Here is a 22,649-nt window from a genome sequence, read left to right on the forward strand (position 1 = left end):
CTAGAGGCTACACGGGGGAGCTTTGTTTGTGTGTAGGTGCTACTAACAGCACTTGCCCCTACAGCCTGCTAGAGGCTACCTGGGGGATCTTTGTCTGTGTGTAGGTGCTACTAACAGCACTTGCCCCTACAGCCTGCTAGAGGCTACACGGGGGAGCTTTGTTTGTGTGTAGGTGCTACTAACAGCACTTGCCCCTATAGCCTGCTAGAGGCTACCTGGGGGATCTTTGTCTGTGTGTAGGTGCTACTAACAGCACTTGCCCCTACAGCCTGCTAGAGGCTACACGGGGGATCTTTGTCTGTGTATAGGTGCTACTACTAACAGCACTTGCCCCTACAGCCTGCTAGAGGCTACACGGGGGAGCTTTGTCTGTGTGTAGGTGCTACTAGCAGCACTTGCCCCTACAGCCTGCTAGAGGCTACCTGGGGAGCTTTGTCTGTGTCTGTGTGTTGGCATAGTAGGTGGCACAGGTGGTGCATCAGCCAGTCATCTCGGTCATCTCAGTCAGTGATCCGTGGCACCTGCTGGGTCTACCCCGTGACCTCCTGCCAGCGGGCGTTCGACACTTCACGTGGCCTCAAGGTGCACTTGGCCTGGCACAAGCGTCGTGGTGACGTCACCGCCACTTCGTGGCGAATGGCGGTTGTTGTTGTTGTGTGTGTGTCTGTGTGTGTGTGAGTGTGTGTGAGTGTGTGTCTGTGTGTGTCTGTGTGTGTGTCTGTTTGTGTGTCTGTGTGTGTTTGTGTGTCTGTGTGTGTGTCTGTGTGTGTGTGAGTGTGTGTCTGTGTGTCTGTGTGTGTGTGTCTGTATGTGTGTCTGTGTGTGTGAGTGGTAGTGTAGTGGTTAGCGCTGCGCTACGAATCCTTTGACCCGAGTTCGATTCCCACTCACGGCCACCATCAGTGACGATTATCTGAACCGGTCCTGGGCCTCCTCTAGGTCGACTCAGCCTCAAATGAGTACCTGGCGCCATGTGTAAACATCGCCGCTAGGGAGACAAAAGCGGTCGGGCGTGGTGCTGGCCACCCACCCCCTCGTGTGCCATCCCACCCTTCACAGGTGCCGCTCGCTAACAGCACTTGCCCCTACAGTCTGCTAAGGCTACACGGGGGACCTTTGTCTGTGTCTTTGTCAGGCTGCATGGAGGTGATGGGGCCTGCCGCTCTGCTCATCCTGTCCCTCGCCTGGATCACGGCCACGTGGCCTCCACTCACGCAGAGCGCCGGTGAGGGTTACCCCGTGGCCGTGTTGTTACCACGGTAACCGCGGTCTCCACGGTAACCGCTGTCTCCACGGTAACCGCTGTCTCCATGGTAACCGCGATCTCCACGGTATCCTCAGTCTCCACGGTAACCTCATTCTCCACGGTAACCTCGGTCTCCACGGTTACCTCAGTCTGCACGGTAACCTCAGTCTCCATGGTAACCTCGGTCTCCACGGTAACCTCAGTCTCCACGGTGACCGCGGTCTCCACGGTAACCTCAGTCTCTACAGTAACCTCGGTCTCCACGGTAACCTCGGTCTCCATAGTAACCGTGGTCTCCACGGTAACCTCAGTCTCTACAGTAACCTCGGTCTCCACGGTAACCTCGGTCTCCACGGTAACCTCAATCTCCACGGTAACCTCGGTCTCCATGGTAACCTCGGTCTCAACAGTAACCTCAATCTCCACGGTAACCTCGGTCTCCATGGTAACCGTGGTCTCCACGGTAACCTCAGTCTCTACAGTAACCTCGGTCTCCACGGTAACCTCGGTCTCCACGGTAACCTCAATCTCCACGGTAACCTCAGTCTCTACAGTAACCTCGGTCTCCACGGTAACCTCGGTCTCCACGGTATCCTCAGTCTCCACGGTAACCTCAGTCTCCATGGTAACCGTTATCCCTCCGCGTGTATCCCAGAGTTGCTGGGCGGTGCGCAGCTGGAGCACGCGGAGCTCGCGGTGCACAACGAGCTGAAGCAGCCGCTCACCCTCACCTGGGTCTCTAGCGACTGCTTCCAGGTGAACTCAACAACTACTCACCACTCACTCACCAACTACTCATCCACTACTCACCACTCACTCACCACCCACTCACCACCTACTCACCACCCACTCACCACTCACTCACCACTCTCTCACCAACTACTCACCACCTACTACTCACCACCTACAACTCACCACCTACTCACAAACTACTTACTCACTCACCAACTACTCACCACTCACCCTCACCTGGGTCTCTAGCGACTGCTTCCAGGTGAACTCACCAACTACTCACCACCCACTCACCACTCACTCACCACTCACTCACCAACTACTCACCACCTACTACTCACCACCTACAACTCACCACCTACTCACAAACTACTTACTCACTCACCAACTACTCACCACTCACCCTCACCTGGGTCTCTAGCGACTGCTTCCAGGTGAACTCAACAACTACTCACCAACTACTCACCACTCACTCACCAAGTACTCACCAACTTACTCACCACCCACTACTCACCACCCACTCACCAACTACTCACCAACTACTCACCACTCACTCACCACTCACTCACCACCCACTCACCAACTACTCACCAACTACTCACCAACTACTCACCACTCACTCACCACTCACTCACCACTCACTCACCAACTACTCACCGCTCACCCTCACCTGGGTCTCTAGCGACTGCTTCCAGGTGAACTCAACAACTACTCACCCCCTACTCACCACCTACTCACCACTCACTCACCACTCACTCACCACCCACTCACCAACTACTCACCGCTCACCCTCACCTGGGTCTCTAGCGACTGCTTCCAGGTGAACTCACCAACTACTCACCACTCACTCACCAACTACTCACCACTCACTCACCAACTACTCATCCACTACTCACCACTCACTCACCACCCACTCACCAACTACTCACCACTCACTCACCAACTACTCATCCACTACTCACCACTCACTCACCACCCACTCACCACTCACTCACCACTCACTCACCAACTACTCACCACCTACTACTCACCACCTACACACAAACTACTTACTCACTCACCAACTACTCACCACTCACCCTCACCTGGGTCTCTAGCGACTGCTTCCAGGTGAACTCAACAACTACTCACCAACTACTCACCACTCACTCACCAAGTACTCACCACCTACTACTCACCACCTACTACTCACCAACTACTCACCCACTACTCACCACCTACTCACCACTCACTCACCACTCACTCACCACCCACTCACCAACTACTCACCAACTACTCACCAACTACTCACCACTCACTCACCACTCACTCACCAACTACTCACCGCTCACCCTCACCTGGGTCTCCAGCGACTGCTTCCAGGTGAACTCAACAACTACTCACCAACTACTCACCACTCACTCACCACCCACTCACCACTCACTCACCACTCACCACCTACTCACCAACTACTCACCACTCACTCACCGCTCACTCTCACCTGGGTCTCTAGCGACTGCTTCCAGGTGAACTCAACAACTACTCACCACTCACTCACCACTCACTCACCACCTACTCACCAACTACTCACAAACTACTTACTCACCACTCACTCACCTACTCACCCACTCACCACCCACTCACCAACTACTCACCACCTACTCACCACCCACTCACCAACTACTACTCACCACCAACTACTCAACAACTACTCACCCACCACCCACTCCTCACCAACTACTTACCAACTACTCACCACCTACTCACCACCCGCTCCTCACCACCCACTTACTCACCAACTACTCCTCACCACCCACTCCTTGCCAACTCACCACCCACTACTCACCACCCACTCCTCACCAACTACTCACCAACTACTCACCACCCACTCCTCACCACTCACTCCTCACCAACTTACCACCCACTCCTCACCACCCACTCCTCACCACGCACTCCTCACCACCCACTCACCACCCACTCATCACCCCCTCCTCACCAACTACTCACCCACTCCTCACCACTCACCAACGACTCACTGACGACTCAACGACTCACCAATTCATGTGACCTCACCTCACCCAGCCCGTGACCCCTGCGTGACCCCTGCATGACCTCTGCGTGACCTCTGCGTGACCCCTGCGTGACCCCTGCCCGTGACCCCTGCAGTGCGTGCCCCGGGCCCTGGCTGAGTGTGTGGGTGGGCGAGTGAGCCGGGTGGCCGTGGACTCCACTCACGCCGGCACACTGGCGCTGGTGAGCAGTGGTGGTGAGCTGTGCCGGTGAGTGAGTGGGTGAGTGGGTGGGTGGGTGGTGGGTGGGTGAGTGGGTGGGTGGGTGGGGGGGTGGGTGGGGGGGTGGGTGGGTGGGGGGGTGGGTGGGGGGGTGGGTGAGTGGGTGGGTGAGTGGGTGGGTGGGTTGGTGGGTGAGTGGGTGGGTGGGTGAGTGGGGGGTGGGGGAGTGAGTGGGTGGGGGGGTGGGTGGGTGGGTGAGTGGGTGGGTGGGTGTGTGGGTGGGTGGGTGTGTGGGTGGGTGGGTGAGTGGGTGGGTGAGTGGGTGGGTGAGTGGGTGGGTGAGTGGGTGAGAGGGTGGGTGGGTGAGTGGGTGGGTGGGTGAGTGGGTGGGTGGGTGAGTGGGGGGGTGGGTGAGTGAGTGGGTGGGGGGGTGGGTGGGTGGGTGCGTGAGTGGGTGAGTGGGTGGGTGAGTGGGTGGGTGGGTGAGTGGGTGGGTGAGTGGGTGGGTGGGTGAGTGGGTGGGTGGGTGAGTGGGGGGGTGGGTGAGTGGGTGGGTGAGTAGGTGGGTGGGTGAGTGGGTGGGTGGGTGAGTGGGTGAGTAGGTGGGTGAGTGGGTGGGTGGGTGGGTGAGTGGGTGGGTGAGTGGGTGGGTGGGTGAGTGGGTGGGGGGGTGAGTGAGTGGGTGGGTGGGTGGGTGAGTGGGTGGGTGAGTGGGTGGGTGGGTGAGTGGGTGAGTGGGTGGGTGAGTGAGTGGGGGGGTGGGTCAGTGGGTGGGTGAGTGGGGGGGTGGGTGTGTGGGTGGGTGGGTGAGTGGGTGGGTGGGTGGGTGAGTGAGTGAGTGGGTGGCTGAGTGAGTGAGTGGGTGGGTGAGTGGGTGGGTGGGTGAGTGGGTGTGTGAGTGGGTGGGTGAGTGGGTGGGTGGGTGAGTCAGTGTGTAGGTTTGTGGTATGACGTGTGGTGATGGTGGTGATGTTGATGATGGTGGTGATGGTGGTGATGTTGGTGGTGATGTTGGTGATGTTGCAGGATGGATGTGTGGCTGGGCGAGCTGGGGGAGTTTTCGCTGCGTGTGGAGCGCGGAAACCTCTCCAGCAACGCCACCTGCGGCCCCATCACCACCACGCGGGCACCCGTCAACTCATCGCTACGTAAGGCCCCATCACCACCATCACCACCATCATCATCATCACCATCACCACCATCACCATCACCACCATCACCACCATCACCACCATCACCATCACCACCATTACCATCATCTCCATCACCACCATCACCACCATCACCACCATCACCACCATCACCATCACCACCATCACCATCACCACCATCACCACCATCACCATCACCACCATCACCACCATCACCACCATCACCACCATCACCATCACCACCATTACCATCATCTCCATCATCACTATCATCACCATCACCACCATCACCATCACCACCATCACCACCACCATCACCATCATCACCACCATCACCATCACCACCATCACCATCACCACCATCACCACCATCACCACCATCACCATCACCACCATCACCATCATCACCATCACCACCATCACCATCATCACCATCACCACCATCACCATCACCACCATCACCACCATCACCACCATCACCATCACCATCACCACCATCACCACCATCACCATCACCACCATCACCACCATCACCACCACCACCATCACCACCATCACCATCACCACCATCACCACCATCACCACCACGCGGGCACCCGTCAACTCATCGCTACGTAAGGCCCCATGATGTTGTGTGATGGTGTTGGTGATGTTGGTGATGGTGGTGATGATGGTGATGATGGTGGTGATGTTGGTGATGATGTTGGTGATGTTGGTGGTGATGATGGTGATGCTGGTGATGTTGGTGATGGTGATGTTGGTGATGTTGGTGATGTTGGTGATGTTGGTGGTGATGTTGGTGATGTTGGTGATGTTGGTGATGATGTTGGTGACGTTGGTGATGTTGTGTGATGTTGGTGATGGTGATGTTGGTGATGTGTGATAGTGGTGATATTGGTGATGATGGTGGTGGTGGTGGTGATGTTGGTGATGTTGGTGATGATGTTGGTGATGTTGGTGATGATGTTGGTGATGTTGGTGATGTTGTGTGATGATGTTGGTGATGTTGGTGATGATGTTGGTGATGTTGGTGATGATGTTGGTGATGATGTTGGTGATGTTGGTGATGATGTTGGTGATGTTGGTGATGTTGGTAATGTTGGTGATGATGGTGGTGATGTTGGTGATGATGTTGGTGATGTTGGTGATGATGTTGGTGGTGTTGTTGGTGATGTTGGTGATGTTGTGTGATGTGCAGCTGTCCTCATTGCTGCCGGCGTTCTGCTGCTGCTGTCGATTCTCTTCCCACTGAGTGGGTGGGTACTCAGGTGGGTGGTGGGGGGGGGTGTCTGTGTGTGTGTCTCTGTGTGTGTGTCTCTGTGTGTGTGTGTGTCTCTGTGTGTGTGTGTGTCTCTGTGTGTGTCTCTGTGTGTGTGTCTGTGTGTGTGTGTCTGTGTGTGTGTGTGTCTCTGTGTGTGTGTGTGTCTGTGTGTGTGTCTCTGTGTGTGTGTCTGTGTGTGTGTGTCTCTGTGTGTGTGTGTGTGTGTCTGTGTGTGATCTCAGCTGATGAAAGTTGCAAGCGAGAATTTCATCATCGCTTGCGGCTGGGGTTGGCATCGTCCCCCACTCCTGATGTCGAGGGTAAATGGGCGAGATTTAGGACTGTGACTCATGCAGCTGCAATGGCTGCTTTGGGTACGCGGTCCAGACCTCCCCAAAAACCCTGGCTGACAGAGGAGGTGTTCAGGATGGTTGAGAAAAAGCGACAGGCCCACTCTCATCGGCTACAGCATCCCACGTCAGAGAATGAGGAGGTTTACCGCAGCCTTTGCTCGGAGGTTCGGAGAGCCGTGAGGCGCTGCAAGGATGGGTGGTGGTCGCGGGTTGCTGAGGAGATGGAGTCTGCCTCAGTGGCCCGTGATCACAAATCCCCATTTAACTCCATCTTTAAAGTAACCTGCAGTGCCACACCTATTACCATCATTAGGGGAAAAACGGTGATTCAATCCCTGACCCCCAGGAACAGGTTTGCAGATTTGCTGAGCATTTCTGTGGGGATAACCCTGCTGAGGCTGCGGTGGCTCAAATATTGGAATAAGTCACCTCCTGTGAGTGGCTGGCTGAGATGCCATCTGTTGAGGAAGTACTGAAGGCGATCCAGAGTCAGAGACCAGGAAAGGCACCGGGCAGAGATGATCTCCCAAGCGAAATGCTGAGGGAGGGTGACGTTTGTGTACAGACTGCCCTATATGACATCATAACAAAAGTCTGGACCACTGGACGGGTTCCGCAGGATTGGAAGGATGCCCTGGTAGCCCCCTCTTTAAGAATGGGGACCGCACAGACTGTAATAACTACAGGGGCATCTCACTCCTCAGGGTGCCGGGAAAGGTCCTGGCAAGGATTATTCAACATCACCTTGCTAGGCACGCTGAGGAGAGTCTTGTGGAGCCTCAATGTGTTTTCAGGAAATGGCGTTCCTGCACAGATGCCATATTTTCTGTCCGTCTGCTACAGCAGAGGTGTAGGGAATTCCAACAAGACCTACATCTCTGTTTTATTGACCTGGTCAAGGCCTAAGATACCATCAGTAGGCCTGGGCTCTGGGTTGTTCTTCGTGCTTTCGGAGTCCCTGACCCTCTGCTCACGATCATTAAGGACCTTCATGATGGTGAGCGGGCCTGGATAAAACTACATGGCCGGGAGTCGGAACCATTCCCTGTACACCTTCGGGTGCAACAGGGATGTCCTCTGGCTCCAACATTATTTAACAGGCAAGGCTGCGTTGGCTGGGTCATGTAGCCCGCATGCCCAGCCACCGCATACCTAACCAGCTTTTGTTCGGCCGGATTGAAGGGGCTAAACGGGCGCGGCACGGGCTAGAGAAGAGATGGAGTGATGTGGTACAGGAGGACGTGGAGCTGAGTGGACTTGCCAATGACTGGTACCAGCGGTGTCAAGATCGGCCTCTGTGGAGGAGGCTCGTGAAGGACGCTACTGGGCAGTTGGAGGCAGTCGCCCTCCAACAACAACGGAGGGCAGAGGAGCGATGCTCACAACAACGAGCGGAGCGCCGGGTGGCTAAAGCACAGCAAGTTGGCACAGTAGTGGGCACAGGTGGTGCATCAGCCAGTCATCTCAGTCATCTCAGTCAGTCGACCCGTGGCACCTGGGTCTGCCCCGTGACCTCAAGGTGCACATTGCCTGGCACAAGCGTCGTGGTGACGTCACCGCCACTTAGTGGCGAATGGCGGTTGTTGGTTGAATGGCGGTTTTTGTCTGTGTGTGTGTATCTGTGTGTGTCTGTGTGTGTGTCTGTGTGTGTCTGTGTGTATGTGTCTGTGTGTGTGTCTGTGTGTGTGTCTGTGTGTCTGTGTGTGTGTCTGTGTGTGTGTGTGACTGTGTCTGTGTGTGTCTGTGTGTTCCAGGCTGCGCTGTGTGCAGAGCATGATAGGCCGTGTCCTGCATCGTCCGGATAACCACACGCTGCTGAATAACGTGAGACACACATACACACACATACACACACACATACAACAACAACAACAACCGCCACTCGCCACTAAGTGGGGAGTGAGATGCTCCTGTCGTTGTTACAGTCTGTGCGGTCCCCCTTCTTAAAGACGGGGACCACCAGGACATCCTTCCAGTCCTGCGGAACCCATCCAGTGGTCCAGACTGTTGTTATGTCATGTAGGGCAGTCTGTGCACAAACGCCACCTTCCCTCAGCATTTCGCTTGGGAGATCATCTCTGGATCACCTTCAGTACTTCAGTACGCCCATGGGCTGCACAAAAATCTAGTAGCCTCCTACCGTTGTTATTGAGCTGATCTGGCCTATGCCTTCCAATCACTCCAGACCAGGTGCCAACATCATGACCAACTCGGGCATTGAAGTCAACCAACAAGATGACTCTATCCCGAGAGGCCACTTTAGCCAGCACCTGCGACAGGAGGTCATAGAAGGCATCTGACTCATCGGCTTTGCCTGCATCCTTCCACGGATGTTCGTCTTCGGTGGGGGCATAACTAACCACGACCACCACTCCTCGCCTCCGGTTGATGGGAAGGCGAGCCCAAAGTAGCCTGGGGCTTGCAGCTTCCCACACCTCACCGCCACATTCTGACGCCCCCTTCATTATTTTATTCAGAAGAAGAGCCACTCCCTGTTGTTTGGCAGTCTCCTGCCCCGAGTAGAGGACTGTCCACCCCTCATGGTGGCAGCCAGAACCGGTCCACCGGACCTCCTGAATGCCACAGAGATCCAGGCGGTACCGGTCCAGCTCCCGACAGAGGAGTGGTAGCCTCTCCTCCGCAGTGAGCGTTCGAACATTTCACGTGACCACACGAAGTGGCTTTTCGTTGTTTGTGGAGGAGCCCCGAGGGTAAAGATTCAATCTCCTGGCTCCGCCAAATGGGGTTTGGCCAGGAGACTTCATAGACAACTGTCCCCCCGGGGCCTCCTGCACAAGCTTATTAGTTACATATTTTATTCATGGTTTCGTGGTAATTAATTGAAGGTGGAGGGGTTACCAGCCCCTCGCACCCGTCCAGAGCCCCCGTTTAGCCACTGTGGTGGTCACAGACGCCATGAGGGGAGAGGCCAATAGGCGTTGGTCCTCCCCCCACAGCAATGTCCACGACAGAGTTGCCCGTCCGGCACCGCGAGGAGGTAGGGGGTTGTTTTGCCGCACACACACACACATACACACACGTACAAACACGTTAAAGAGCGATGATGATAATCGATGACAATAATCGATGATGATAATCGATGATAATCAATGATGATGCCACTGCAGGAGGCGATGGTGCCCCCACAGCCCCAGATCCTCCCCCCAAACGCCACCACCGCCACCTCCACGCAAGCGCAGAGGCTGCGGTCACTCGACACATTCAGAGGGTACCACCACCACTACACAGACTCATAGACATACATAGAGACACATAGAGATACACAGAGACACATAGAGACTCATTGAGAAGTGTAGTGTATAGTGTAGTGTATGGTAGTGTAGTGTATAGTGTAGTGTATAGTAGTGTAGTGTATAGTAGTGTAGTGTATAGTGTAGTATATAGTAGTGTAGTGTATAGTGTAGTGTATAGTGTAGTGTATAGGGTAGTGTATAATGTAGTGTATAGTGTAGTGTATAGTGTAGTGTATAGTAGTGTAGTGTATAGTGTAGTGTATAGTAATGTAGTGTATAGTAGTGTATAGTGTAGTGTAGAGTGTAGTGTATAGTGTAGTGTATAGTAGTGTAGTGTGTAGTGTAGTGTATATTAGTGTAGTGTATAGTAGTATAGTAGTGTATAGTGTAGTGTATAGTAGTGTAGTGTATAATAGTGTAGTGTATAGTTTAGTGTATAGTGTAGTGTATAGTGTGGTGTGTAGTGTATAGTGTAGTGTATAGTGTAGTGTATAGTAGTGTATAGTGTAGTGTATAGTGTCGTGTATAATGTAGTGTATAATGTAGTGTATAGTGTAGTGTATAGTGTAGTGTATAGTAGTGTAGTGTATAGTGTATTGTGCTCCGCAGGATCTCCATTGTCCTCATGGTGTTCGTCAACTACGGCGGCGGAAAGTACTGGTACTTTAAACACTCGGCGTGGAACGGTGAGTCACTATACACTATACTATACACTACACTATACACTACACTATACACTACACTACTATACACTACACTACTATACACTACACTATACACTACACTATACACTACACTACACACTACACTATACACTACACTACTATACACTACACTATACACTACACTATATTACTACACTACACTATACACTACACTATACACTACACTACACGCTACACTATACACTACACACTACACTACACTACATACTATACTATACACTACACTATACACTACACTATACACTACACTACACGCTACACTATACACTACACTACACACTATACTATACACTACACTATACACTACACTATACACTACACTACACACTACACTATACACTACACTATACACTATACTATACACTACACTATACACTACACTATACACTACACACTACACACTACACTATACACTACACTATACTATACACTACACTATACTATACACTACACTATACACTACACTACACTATACACTACACTATACACTATACACTACACTATACACTACACTATATTACTACACTACACACTACACTATACACTACACTATACACTACACTATACACTACACACTACACTACACTATACACTACACTATACACTACACACTACACTATACACTACACTATACACTACACTATACTATACACTACACTATACACTACACTACACTATACACTACACTACACTATACACTACACTATACACTACACTATATTACTACACTACACACTACACTATACACTACACTATACACTACACTATACACTACACTACACTATACACTACACTATACACTACACTATATTACTACACTACACACTACACTATACACTACACTATACACTACACTATACACTACACTACACTATACACTACTATACACTACACTATACACTACACTATACACTACACTATACACTACACTATACAACTCCCATTGGTGTCTGTGTCCATGCAGGGCTGACGGTGGCAGACCTCGTGTTCCCCTGGTGAGTGTCTGGTGTAGTGTATAGTGTAGTGTATAGTGTAGTGTATATTGTAGTGTAGTGTATAGTGTAGTGTATAGTGTAGTGTATATTGTAGTGTATAGTGTAGTGTGTAGTGTATAGTGTAGTGGGTAGTGTAGTGTATAGTGTATAGTAGTGTAGTGTATAGTGTAGTGTATAGTGTAGGTATAGTGTAGTGTATAGTGTAGTCTAGTGTGTAGTGTATAGTAGTGTATAGTGTAGTGTATAGTAGTGTAGTGTATAGTATAGTGTTTAGTAGTGTAGTGTATAGTGTAGTGTATAGTAGTGTAATGTATAGTGTAGTGTATAGTAGTGTAGTGTATAGTGTAGTGTATAGTGTAGTGTATAGCAGTGTATAGTGTAGTGTATAGTGTAGTGTATAGTAGTGTAGTGTATATTAGTGTAGTGTGTAGTGTAGTGTATAGTGTAGTGTATAGTGTAGTGTATAGTAGTGTAGTGTATATTAGTGTAGTGTAGTGTATAGTGTAGTGTGTAGTGTATAGTAGTGTAGTGTATAGTAGTGTAGTGTATAGTGTAGTGTATAGTAGTGTAGTGTATAGTAGTGTAGTGTATAGTGTAGTGTATAGTGTAGTGTATAGCAGTGTATAGTGTAGTGTATAGTGTAGTGTATAGTAGTGTAGTGTATATTAGTGTAGTGTGTAGTGTAGTGTATAGTGTAGTGTATAGTGTAGTGTATAGTAGTGTAGTGTATATTAGTGTAGTGTATAGTGTAGTGTGTAGTGTATAGTAGTGTAGTGTATATTAGTGTAGTGTATAGTGTAGTGTATAGTAGTGTAGTGTATAGTAGTGTAGTGTATAGTGTAGTGTATATTAGTGTAGTGTATAGTAGTGTAGTGTATAGTAGTGTAGTGTATAGTGTAGTGCGGTGTGCGTGCTGCAGGTTTGTGTTTGCGCTGGGCTCTGCTGTGGGTCTCTCCACGGCCGGCCCGCTGCGCCGGGGCCGCCCGTCCCGTCTCCGCCTCTCCCTCCGCGCTCTGTGGCGAAGCCTCCTCCTGTTCCTCATCGGAATCTTCATCGTCACGCCCAACTACTGCCACGGGCCTCGTGAGACGCATACACTACACTACACTATACACTACACTACTATACACTACACTATACACTACACACTACACTATACTATACACTACACTATACACTACACTGCTATACACTACACTACACACTACACTACTATACACTACACTATACACTACACTCTACACTACACTATACATTACTACACTATACACTACACTACACTCTACACCACACTATACTACACACTACACTACTACACTATACACTACTATACACGACTATACACTACACTATACACTACTAGACACCACACTATACACTACACTACACACTACACTACTACACTATACACTACACTACTATACACCACACTATACACTACACTATACACTACACTATACACTACTAGACACTACACTATACACTACTACACTATACACTACTAGACACTACACTATACACTACACTATACACTACTACACTACTGTAGAGGAGTAGTCGGCCCCCGTGACGTGAGCCGGGGGTCGTCGTGGGGTTGCCGGCGATGGTGAGCGGCTGGAAGGCGGTGAAGCTAAAGATGGCTACAGGGGTGGGCGGGGCTCATGGGAGTGGCCGCTAAGAGGCGTCAGGGGCTGAGTAAAATGGCCGCTAGGAGGCGTCAGGGGCTGAGTAAAATGGCCGCTAAGAGGCGTCAGGGGCTGAGTAAAATGGCCGCCAAGAGGCGTCAGGGGCTGAGTAAAATGGCCGCCAAGAGGCGTTAGGGGCTGAGTAAAATGGACGCCAAGAGGCGTCAGGGGCTGAGTAAAATGGCCGCCAAGAGGCGTCAGGGGCTGAGTAAAATGGCCGCTAAGAAGCGTCAGGGGCTGAGTGAAATGGCCGCTAAGAGGCGTCAGGGGCTGAGTAAAATGGCCGCCAAGAGGCGTCAGGGGCTGAGTAAAATGGCCACTAAGAGGCGTCAGGGGCTGAGTAAAATGGCCGCCAAGAGGCGTCAGGGGCTGAGTAAAATGGCCGCTAAGAGGCGTCAGGGGCTGAGTAAAATGGCCGCTAAGACTCGTCAGGGGTTGAGTAAAATAGCCGCTATGAGGCGTCAGGGGCTGAGTAAAATGGCCGCTAAGAGGCGTCAGGGTCTGAGTAAAATGGCCGCCAAGAGGCGTCAGGGGCTGAGTAAAATGGCCGCTAAGAGGCGTCAGGGGCTGAGTAAAATGGCCACTAAGAGGCGTCAGGGGCTGAGTAAAATGGCCGCCAAGAAGCGTCAGGGGCTGAGTAAAATGGCCGCTAAGAGGCGTCAGGGGCTGAGTAAAATGGCCACTAGGAGGCGTCAGGGGCTGAGTAAAATGGCCGCTAGGAGGCGTCAGGGGCTGAGTAAAATGGCCGCTAGGAGGCGTCAGGGGCTGAGTAAAATGGCCGCCAAGAGGCGTCAGGGGCTGAGTAAAATGGCCGCCAAGAGGCGTCAGGGGCTGAGTAAAATGGCCGCTAGGAGGCGTCAGGGGCTGAGTAAAATGGCCGCTAGGAGGCGTCAGGGGCTGAGTAAAATGGCCGCTAGGAGGCGTCAGGGGCTGAGTAAAATGGCCGCTAAGAGGCGTCAGGGGCTGAGTAAAATGGCCGCTAGGAGGCGTCAGGGGCTGAGTAAAATGGCCGCTAAGAGGCGTCAGGGGCTGAGTAAAATGGCCGCCAAGAGGCGTCAGGGGCTGAGTAAAATGGCCGCTAGGAGGCGTCAGGGGCTGAGTAAAATGGCTGCTAAGAGGCGTCAGGGGCTGATTAAAATGGCCGCTGGAGGCGTCAGGGGCTGAGTAAAATGGCCGCCAAGAGGCGTCAGGGGCTGAGTAAAATGGCCGCTAAGAGGCGTCAGGGGCTGAGTAAAATGGCCGCTAGGAGGCGTCAGGGGCTGAGTAAAATGGCCGCCAAGAGGCGTCAGGGGCTGAGTAAAATGGCCGCTAAGAGGCGTCAGGGGCTGAGTAAAATGGCCGCTAGGAGGCGTCAGGGGCTGAGTAAAATGGCCGCCAAGAGGCGTCAGGGGCTGAGTAAAATGGCCGCTAAGAGGCGTCAGGGGCTGAGTAAAATGGCCGCTAGGAGGCGTCAGGGACTGAGTAAAATGGCCGCTAAGAGGCCTCAGGGGCTGAGTAAAATGGCCGCTAAGAAGCGTCAGGGGCTGAGTAAAATGGCCGCTAGGAGGCATCAGGGGCTGAGTAAAATGGCCGCTAAGAGGCGTCAGGGGCTGAGTAAAATGGCCGCTAGGAGGCGTCAGGGGCTGAGTAAAATGGCCGCTAAGAGCCGTCAGGGGCTGAGTAAAATGGCCGCTAGGAGGCGTCAGGGGCTGAGTAAAATGGCCACCAAGAGGCGTCAGGGGCTGAGTAAAATGGCCGCTAAGAGGCGTCAGGGGCTGAGTGAAATGGCCGCTAGGAGGCGTCAGGGGCTGAGTAAAATGGCCGCTAAGAGGCGTCAGGGGCTGAGTGAAATGGCCTCTAGGAGGCGTCAGGGGCTGAGTAAAATGGACGCTAGGAGGCGTCAGGGGCTGAGTAAAATGGCCGCCAAGAGGCGTCAGGGGCTGAGTAAAATGGCCGCTAAGAGGCGTCAGGGGCTGAGTAAAATGTCCGCCAAGTGGCGTCAGGGGCTGAGTAAAATGGCCGCTAAGAGGCGTCAGGTGCTGAGTGAAATGGCCGCCAAGAGGCGTCAGGGGCTGAGTAAAATGGCCGCTAAGAGGCGTCAGGGGCTGAGTAAAATGGCCGCTAAGAGGCGTCAGGGGCTGAGTAAAATGGCCGCTAGAAGGCGTCAGGGGCTGAGTGAAATGGCCGCTAAGAGGCGTGAGGGGCTGAGTGAAATGGCCGCTAGGAGGCGTCAGGGGCTGAGTGAAATGGCTGCTAATAAGCGTCAGGGGCTGAGTGAAATGGCCGCTAGGAGGCGTACGGGGCTGAGTAAAATGGCCTCTAATAAGCGTCAGGGGCTGAGTGAAATGGCCGCTAGGAGGCGTCAGGGGCTGAGTAAAATGGCCACTAAGAGGCGTCAGGGGCTGAGTGAAATGGCCGCTAGGAGGCGTCAGGGGCTGAGTAAAATGGCCGCTAAGAGGCGTCAGGGGCTGAGTGAAATGGCCGCTAAGAGGCGTCAGGGGCTGAGTAAAATGGCCGCTAAGAGGCGTCAGGGGCTGAGTAAAATGGCCGCTCTCCTACCACACAACTACCACACTACTCTACTCTGCTGTCTCCCCACACACACCACACACACCTACACACCACACCACACACACCACACACACACCTACACACACACACCACACACACACCCCACACGCACATCTACACACGCAGTGGTGTGGAGCGAGCTGCGTGTCCCCGGAGTGCTCCAGCGGCTCGCTGTGGCCAATGCTGCGGTGTCCTTGCTCGAGATTTACGCCTGGGGACCTCACCACTCACCGCTGGTGAGGAATCACGCTCACCACTTACTCACTCACCACTCACTCACAGCTCACCACTCACTCACTCACTCACCACTCACTTACCACTCACTCACCACTCACTCACTCACCACTCACCACTCACTTACCATTCACTCACCACTCACTCACCACTCACTCATCCACTCACTCATCCACTCACCGCTCACTCACTCACCACTCACCACTCACTCACCACTCACCACTCACTCACCACTCACCACTCATTCACCACTCACTCACCACTCACTACTCACAGCTCACCACTCACTGTGTGTGTGTAGCAGGCTGTTTGTGTGTAGCAGGCTGTGTGTGTGTGTGTACCAAGCTGTGTGTGTGTGTGTAACAAGCTGTGTGTGTGTGTAACTGTGTGTGTGTGTAACATGCTGTGTGTAATATGCTGTGTGTGTGTGTAACATGCTGTGTGTAACAAGCTGTGTGTGTGTGTAACTCTGTGTGTGTGTAACTGTGTCTGTGTGTGTCTGTGTGTGTCTGTGTGTCTGTGTGTGTCTGTGTGCCTGTGTGTGTCTGTGTGTGTAGGCGAGGGTGATGCGCTGGCCGTGGTTGAGAGATTTGCTGCCATTCTGGCCCCAGTGGCTCCTCGTGGGGCTCCTCCAAGTGGCCTGGCTCAGCCTCACGCTGCTGCTGCCTGTACCAGGCTGCATGACGTACGTGGGTGTGAGTGTGTGGTTGATGGTGAGTGGTGGTGAGTGTGAGTGATTGTGTGTGTGTGTGAGTGTATGTGTGTGAGTGACTGTGTGTGTGTGAGTGAGTGTATGTGTGTGTGAGTGTATGTGTGTGTGACTGTATTACTGTGTGAGAGAGTGAGTGTTTGAGTGAGAGTGTGTGTGTGTGAGTGTATGTGTGTGTGACTGTGTGACTGTGTGAGTGAGTGTGTGTGTGTGTGACTGTGTGTGTGTGACTGTGTGTGTGTGACTGTGTGAGTGTGTGAGTGTGCCCTGCCCACACCTACTCTGCCCGCCCTCCTCAGTGGCTACCTGGGCCCCGGAGGGATCGGCAGTGGAGGTTCCCAGGCCAACTGCACGGGAGGAGCCGCTGGGTACATCGACCGCTGGCTACTCACGGACAGACACTTGTACCAGACTCCTACCACACGGGTAACACACACACACAGACACGCACACAGACACACACACAGACAAAGTGTGTGTGTCTGTGTGTACACTGTGTGTACACTGTGTCTGTGTGTGTGTACACTGTGTGTCTGACTGTGTGTCTGTGTGTGCCTGTCTGTACACTGTGTGTCTGTGTGTGTGTACACTGTGTGTGTGTGTCTGTGAGTGTCTGTCTGTGTGTACACTTTGTGTGTGTGTCTGTGTGTTACACTGTGTGTCTGTGTGTACACTGTCTGTGTGTTATACTGTGTGTTCTCTGTGTGTCTGTGTGTTACACTGTGTGTCTGTGTGTACACTGTGTGTCTGTGTGTTACACTGTGTGTTCTCTGTGTGTCTGTGTGTGCTCAGAATCTGTATAGGACCACGGTGCCGTACGACCCCGAGGGGATTCTGGGAACGCTGAACGTGGTCCTCAGCGCCTTCCTGGGTCTGCAGGTCGGTGGAGGAGAGACGGGGGGGGGGGGGAGCTGGCGAGGGATCGGCGATTTGCGGGACATTTCTAATTGCGATTTTCACGACAGACATTGCGATCGCGATTTGATTTGCGATTAAACATTTTTAAGTCAAACTTCAGGTCAATATTCACTGCGTAACAGATTTAAAACATGTGATGGAGCATTACCACATGATACCATCAAAGTATGAACCGCTCTATATATTCTAATGCGAGGATGATAGCTTAAAAGAGACGAATTGGTTCCGACGTGTATTTATTAAAAATGTGTTAATTGAAATGGAACGATCAAACGTAGGAACAATGATCTTCTTGGTTCTTTCGGTAAAGTCACGTAGAAGGGAAACAATAAAATAATAAAAATATCAAACAATAAAAATTCTCACGACGTTTCGACTGCAACACAAGCAATCATCATCAGGTGTGAAATCCACAGCAAGAACATTTGAAAAAAGTGGCGTTTTCTTTCCTCACATCAGCACGGAAGAGTCAATGTGGCCAACTGCCAAACCGCTGTCTGTTGTTGTGGTGGTTGTTGTGGTTGTTTTGGTTGTTGTTGTGGAGGTGGTGGTTGTTGTGGTTGTTGTTGTGGTGGTTGTTGTTGTGGTGTTGTGGTTGTGATGTTGTTGTGGTGTTGTTGTGGTTGTTGTGGTGGTGATGGTTGTGGTGGTTGTTGTGGTGGTTGTGGTTGTTGTTGTGGTTGTTGTTGTGGTGGAGGTGGTGGTTGTGGTGGTTGTTGTGGTTGTTGTTGATGTTGTTGACGTTGTTGTTGTTGATGGCCGTGCAGGCTGCCCGCACAGTCCTCTCCTTCCCGGGAGACCATCGCGGCATCGTCCGGCGCTTCCTCCTGTGGGCAGCTCTGCTGGTGAGACACAAACACAACAACCACAACAACCACAACAACCACAATAACCACCACCACGGCCATTCCACGCCACCGTGGCAGGGGCCAAGTCCCTTCGCGGGCCGTGCACAAGAGGGCAGCGACAAAGCGGTTCCACCCACTTCACTTTATCCACCCAGAGGGAGAGCGGGGGGTGGTGATGGTGGTGGTGATGGTGGTGGTGATGGTGGTGGTGATGAGGGTGGTGATGATGGTGGTGGTGATGGTGATGATGGTGGCGGTGATGGTGGTGATGGTAGTGATGGTGTTGATGATGGTAGTGGTGATGATGGTGGTGATGATGGTGATGATGGTGATGATGGTGGTGATGGTGGTGATGATGGTGGTGATGATGGTGGTGATGGTGATGATGGTAATGGTGATGGTGGTGATGGTGATGATGGTGGTGATGGTGTTGATGATGGTGGTGATGGTGGTGATGATGGTAGTGGTGATGGTGATGATGGTGGTGATGATGATGGTGGTGGTGATGGTGGTGATGATGGTAGTGGTGATGGTGATGATGGTGGTGATGATGATGGTGGTGGTGATGATGGTGGTGGTGATGATGGTGTTGATGGCTTCGTGCGTCTGAACTCACGGCCACCTCGGAACCGCTGGAAAGGTCACGGTGGTACAGTGTGGACAGTGTGTAGGTGGTACAGTGTGTAGGTGGTACAGTGTGGACTGTGTATGTGGTACAGTGTGGACAGTGCATCGACGGTACTGTGGATAGTGTGCTAACGACACGTGTCTGTGTGTCTGTCTGTGTGTGCCTGTGTGTGTGTCTGTGTGTGTCTGTGTGTGTCTGTCTGTGTGTGTGTCTGTGTGTGTCTGTGTGTGTGTGTGTCTGTGTCCACCACCCCCCAGGGAGTGATCTCCGCAGTGCTGACCAAGTGCACAAGGGACGAGGGCTTCCTGCCGGTCAACAAGAACCTGTGGTGAGTAGACGCCACCACCACCACCACCATCGTCACTGTCACCACCGTCACCACCATCACCACCGCCACGGTGTTTGTTGGGTGACTTCCCCCGCAGGTCGACGTCGTTTGTGACGGTCACCGCCTGCTTTGCGTTCCTGCTGCTGGCAGCGCTGCACCTCGCCACAGACGCCCTGCAAGTGTGGACAGGAACTCCCTTCCACTACGCAGGTGACTCAGTCACTCACTCAGTCAGTCAGTCACTCACTCAGTTAGTCACTCACTTAGTCAGTCAGTCAGTCAGTCACTCAGTTAGTCACTCAGTCAGTCACTCACTCAGTTAGTCACTCACTCAGTCAGTCACTCACTTAGTCAATCAGTCAGTCACTTACTCAGTCACTCAGTTAGTCAGTCACTCAGTTAGTCAGTCACTCGGTCACTCACTCAGTCAGTCACTCACTCGGTCACTCACTCAGTCACTCACTCAGTCACTCACTCAGTCACTCACTCAGTCAGTCACTCAGTCACGCACTCAGTCGCTCACTCACTCACTCAGTCACTCACTCACTCAGTCACTCACTCAGTCACTCACTCAGTCAGTCACTCAGTCACGCACTCAGTCGCTCACTCACTCACTCAGTCACTCACTCAGTCGCTCACTCGCTCAGTCACTCACTCGCTCAGTCAGTCACTCGCTCAGTCACTCACTCAGTCACTCAGTCAGTGACTCCACCGTGACCCCCCCCGTGACCCCCCCCCCCCCCCCCCCGTGCGTGACCCCCAGGCATGAACCCGCTGCTGCTCTACGTGGGCCACGAGCTGCTGGCCTCCTTCTTCCCCTTCCGCTGGGGGGCCCCCCCGGCCCCCCCCGCGGGGCCCCTCCCCCACGCGTGGCCCCTGGCCCAGAACCTGGTGGCCTGCGCCATCTGGGTGGTGGTGGCCTGGCGCCTCCACCACCACCGCCTCTACCTCAAGCTGTGACCACCACCACCATCATCACCACCCTCATCACCACCCTCATCACCACCCTCATCGCCACCCTCATCACCATCGCCACCGCCATCACCACCATCGCCACCACCACCACCATCGCCACCCTCATCACCATCGCCACCGCCATCACCACCATCGCCACCACCACCATTGCCACCACCACCATCACCACCACCATAGCCACCACCACCATCGCCACCACCACCATCGCCACCACCATAGCCACCACCCTCACCACCATCGCCACCACCATCTCTACCTCTACCTCAAGCTGTGACCACCACCACCACCACCACCGATGGTGGTGGTGGCGATGGGTGGTGGCCTTGCCAGGGTCACAGCGGTGGCCATGTGAGGTTGCGTACAACTTGATATAGTGTTTGTAAAAGATGATATCAGGCTAACTCAAAGTGGCCGTGCTGGGTTTATAAGGGATGTGGCTGGGTTTACAACGGACGTGTCAGATTATTGGTGGCCGTGCTGGGTTTATAAAGGATGGGTTTATAAGGGATGTCATGGGTTTATAACGAGCGTGTCAAATTATCGGTGGCCGTGCTGGGTTTATAAAGAATGGGTTCATAAGGGATGTGCTGGGTTTATAACGAGCGTGTCAGATTATCGGTGGCCGTGCTGGGTTTATAAAGGACCCTTTGGGTTCACAACGGACCATATCAGAGCTCCTGCTTAGCTAACAAACTGTAGGGGACAAGTGACAGACACACGCAGACACGCACATAGACCAATACCAGCCATTCGCCACTAAGTGACGTCACCACGGCGCTTGTGCCAGGCTAGGTGCACGTTGAGGCCACGTGAAGTGTCGAACGCCCGCTGGCAGGAGGTCACGGGGCAGACCCAGGTGCTGTGGGTTGACAGATGAGTGGCTGATGCACCACCTGTGCCCCCTACTGTGCCAACTTGCTGTGTTTCATCCGCCCGGCGCTCCGCTCGTTGTTGTGAGCGTCGCTCCTCCGCCCTCCGTTGTTGTTGGAGGGCGACTGCCTCCAAGTACCCAATAGCAAACAAAAGCTGTTTAGGCATGCGGTGGCTGGGCATGCGGGCTACATGACCCAGCCTTATGCAGCCTTGCCTGCCGGAGGAGCTCACCGATGGGACTTTGTCCAGACCTTTCAAGGATTTGTGAGCTCCTTACACAATCCAGCCTGATTAAACCCAGGATGGATCGTAGGCAGGCCAGCCTGAATGTTTCGAAACGGCGAAGATGTTCCATTAGGGGGGTCCACGTTTCGTAAGCGTAGAGAAGGGAGGGCACAAACTGGTTTTACCCCTGGTCTGGCAGTAGTCTGCAGATGTGAAAACACCAAACGGAAACCTTTTGCAAGGAATCAAATTACCACACACGGGACTAATGATGATGAGGATGATTTAAAGGTTGCAAATTTCCCCCAGTGGGGTCCTAAATGAGACAGCGTCCCAGACAAGCCGCAGGAGCGGCAGCGTCTGTACGTCGCGCGTGCGTTCGAACATCTTTGGCGCCGTACGTTGCCAAAGCGCGCTAGCCGGAGGCAGCCGTGGAAGGTGAACGACACCAAACGGAGCAAGCGAGCCGCATATTCTGTGGGTCTTTCGCTCACGTCGCGTAGATGGGTTCGGGGAAGGACAACAAACTTCACAACAACAACAGCAGCAAGCAGCAGTTATAAAGATATAATTTTCTCAATATAGATCACGACGATGATCACGACGATGATTAACGACGATGATTACGACGACGATTTCACAAGTGCACCGCGGCTCCCGGTGTGGGGGGCTCATCTCGGTTCTTCGTGTCACACGAATCGGAATAAAGGTCAAACGCTATCGGTGGTCTCGCTGTACCGTTACATCCC

General features: G+C 52.8%; 1 protein-coding gene across 4 annotated transcripts; it reads left to right on the forward strand.

Annotated features, from left to right (window-relative positions):
• Positions 1-550: 550 nt before the first annotated feature.
• Positions 551-22,620, forward strand: HGSNAT (heparan-alpha-glucosaminide N-acetyltransferase). 4 transcript variants are annotated; one of them, XM_061578168.1, is made up of 19 exons: positions 553-582; positions 1,136-1,225; positions 1,902-2,002; positions 4,124-4,236; positions 5,215-5,336; positions 6,538-6,607; positions 8,708-8,777; positions 10,082-10,182; positions 10,817-10,893; positions 11,897-11,927; positions 12,847-13,010; positions 16,289-16,398; positions 16,954-17,081; positions 17,405-17,531; positions 17,898-17,984; positions 18,791-18,868; positions 19,757-19,827; positions 19,925-20,037; positions 20,591-22,620. In XM_061578168.1, exons 2-19 carry the CDS (start codon positions 1,141-1,143, stop codon positions 20,785-20,787), a joined length of 1,845 nt encoding a protein of 614 aa, XP_061434152.1. In that variant the 5' UTR covers positions 553-582; positions 1,136-1,140; the 3' UTR covers positions 20,788-22,620. The 4 variants fall into 4 exon arrangements, with proteins under 4 accessions (XP_061434153.1, XP_061434152.1, XP_061434155.1 ...); XM_061578169.1 differs by lacking the exons at positions 10,817-10,893; positions 11,897-11,927 and having other exon boundaries at positions 551-582; XM_061578171.1 differs by lacking the exons at positions 553-582; positions 1,136-1,225; positions 1,902-2,002 and adding an exon at positions 3,308-3,340.
• The last annotated feature ends 29 nt before the right edge of the window (positions 22,621-22,649 follow it).

The sequence above is a fragment of the Lethenteron reissneri genome, chromosome 65, assembly GCF_015708825.2.
Source record: "Lethenteron reissneri isolate LAM-NWPU_2019-01 chromosome 65, ASM1570882v1, whole genome shotgun sequence".
Classification (NCBI taxonomy): Eukaryota; Metazoa; Chordata; class Hyperoartia; order Petromyzontiformes; family Petromyzontidae; genus Lethenteron; species Lethenteron reissneri.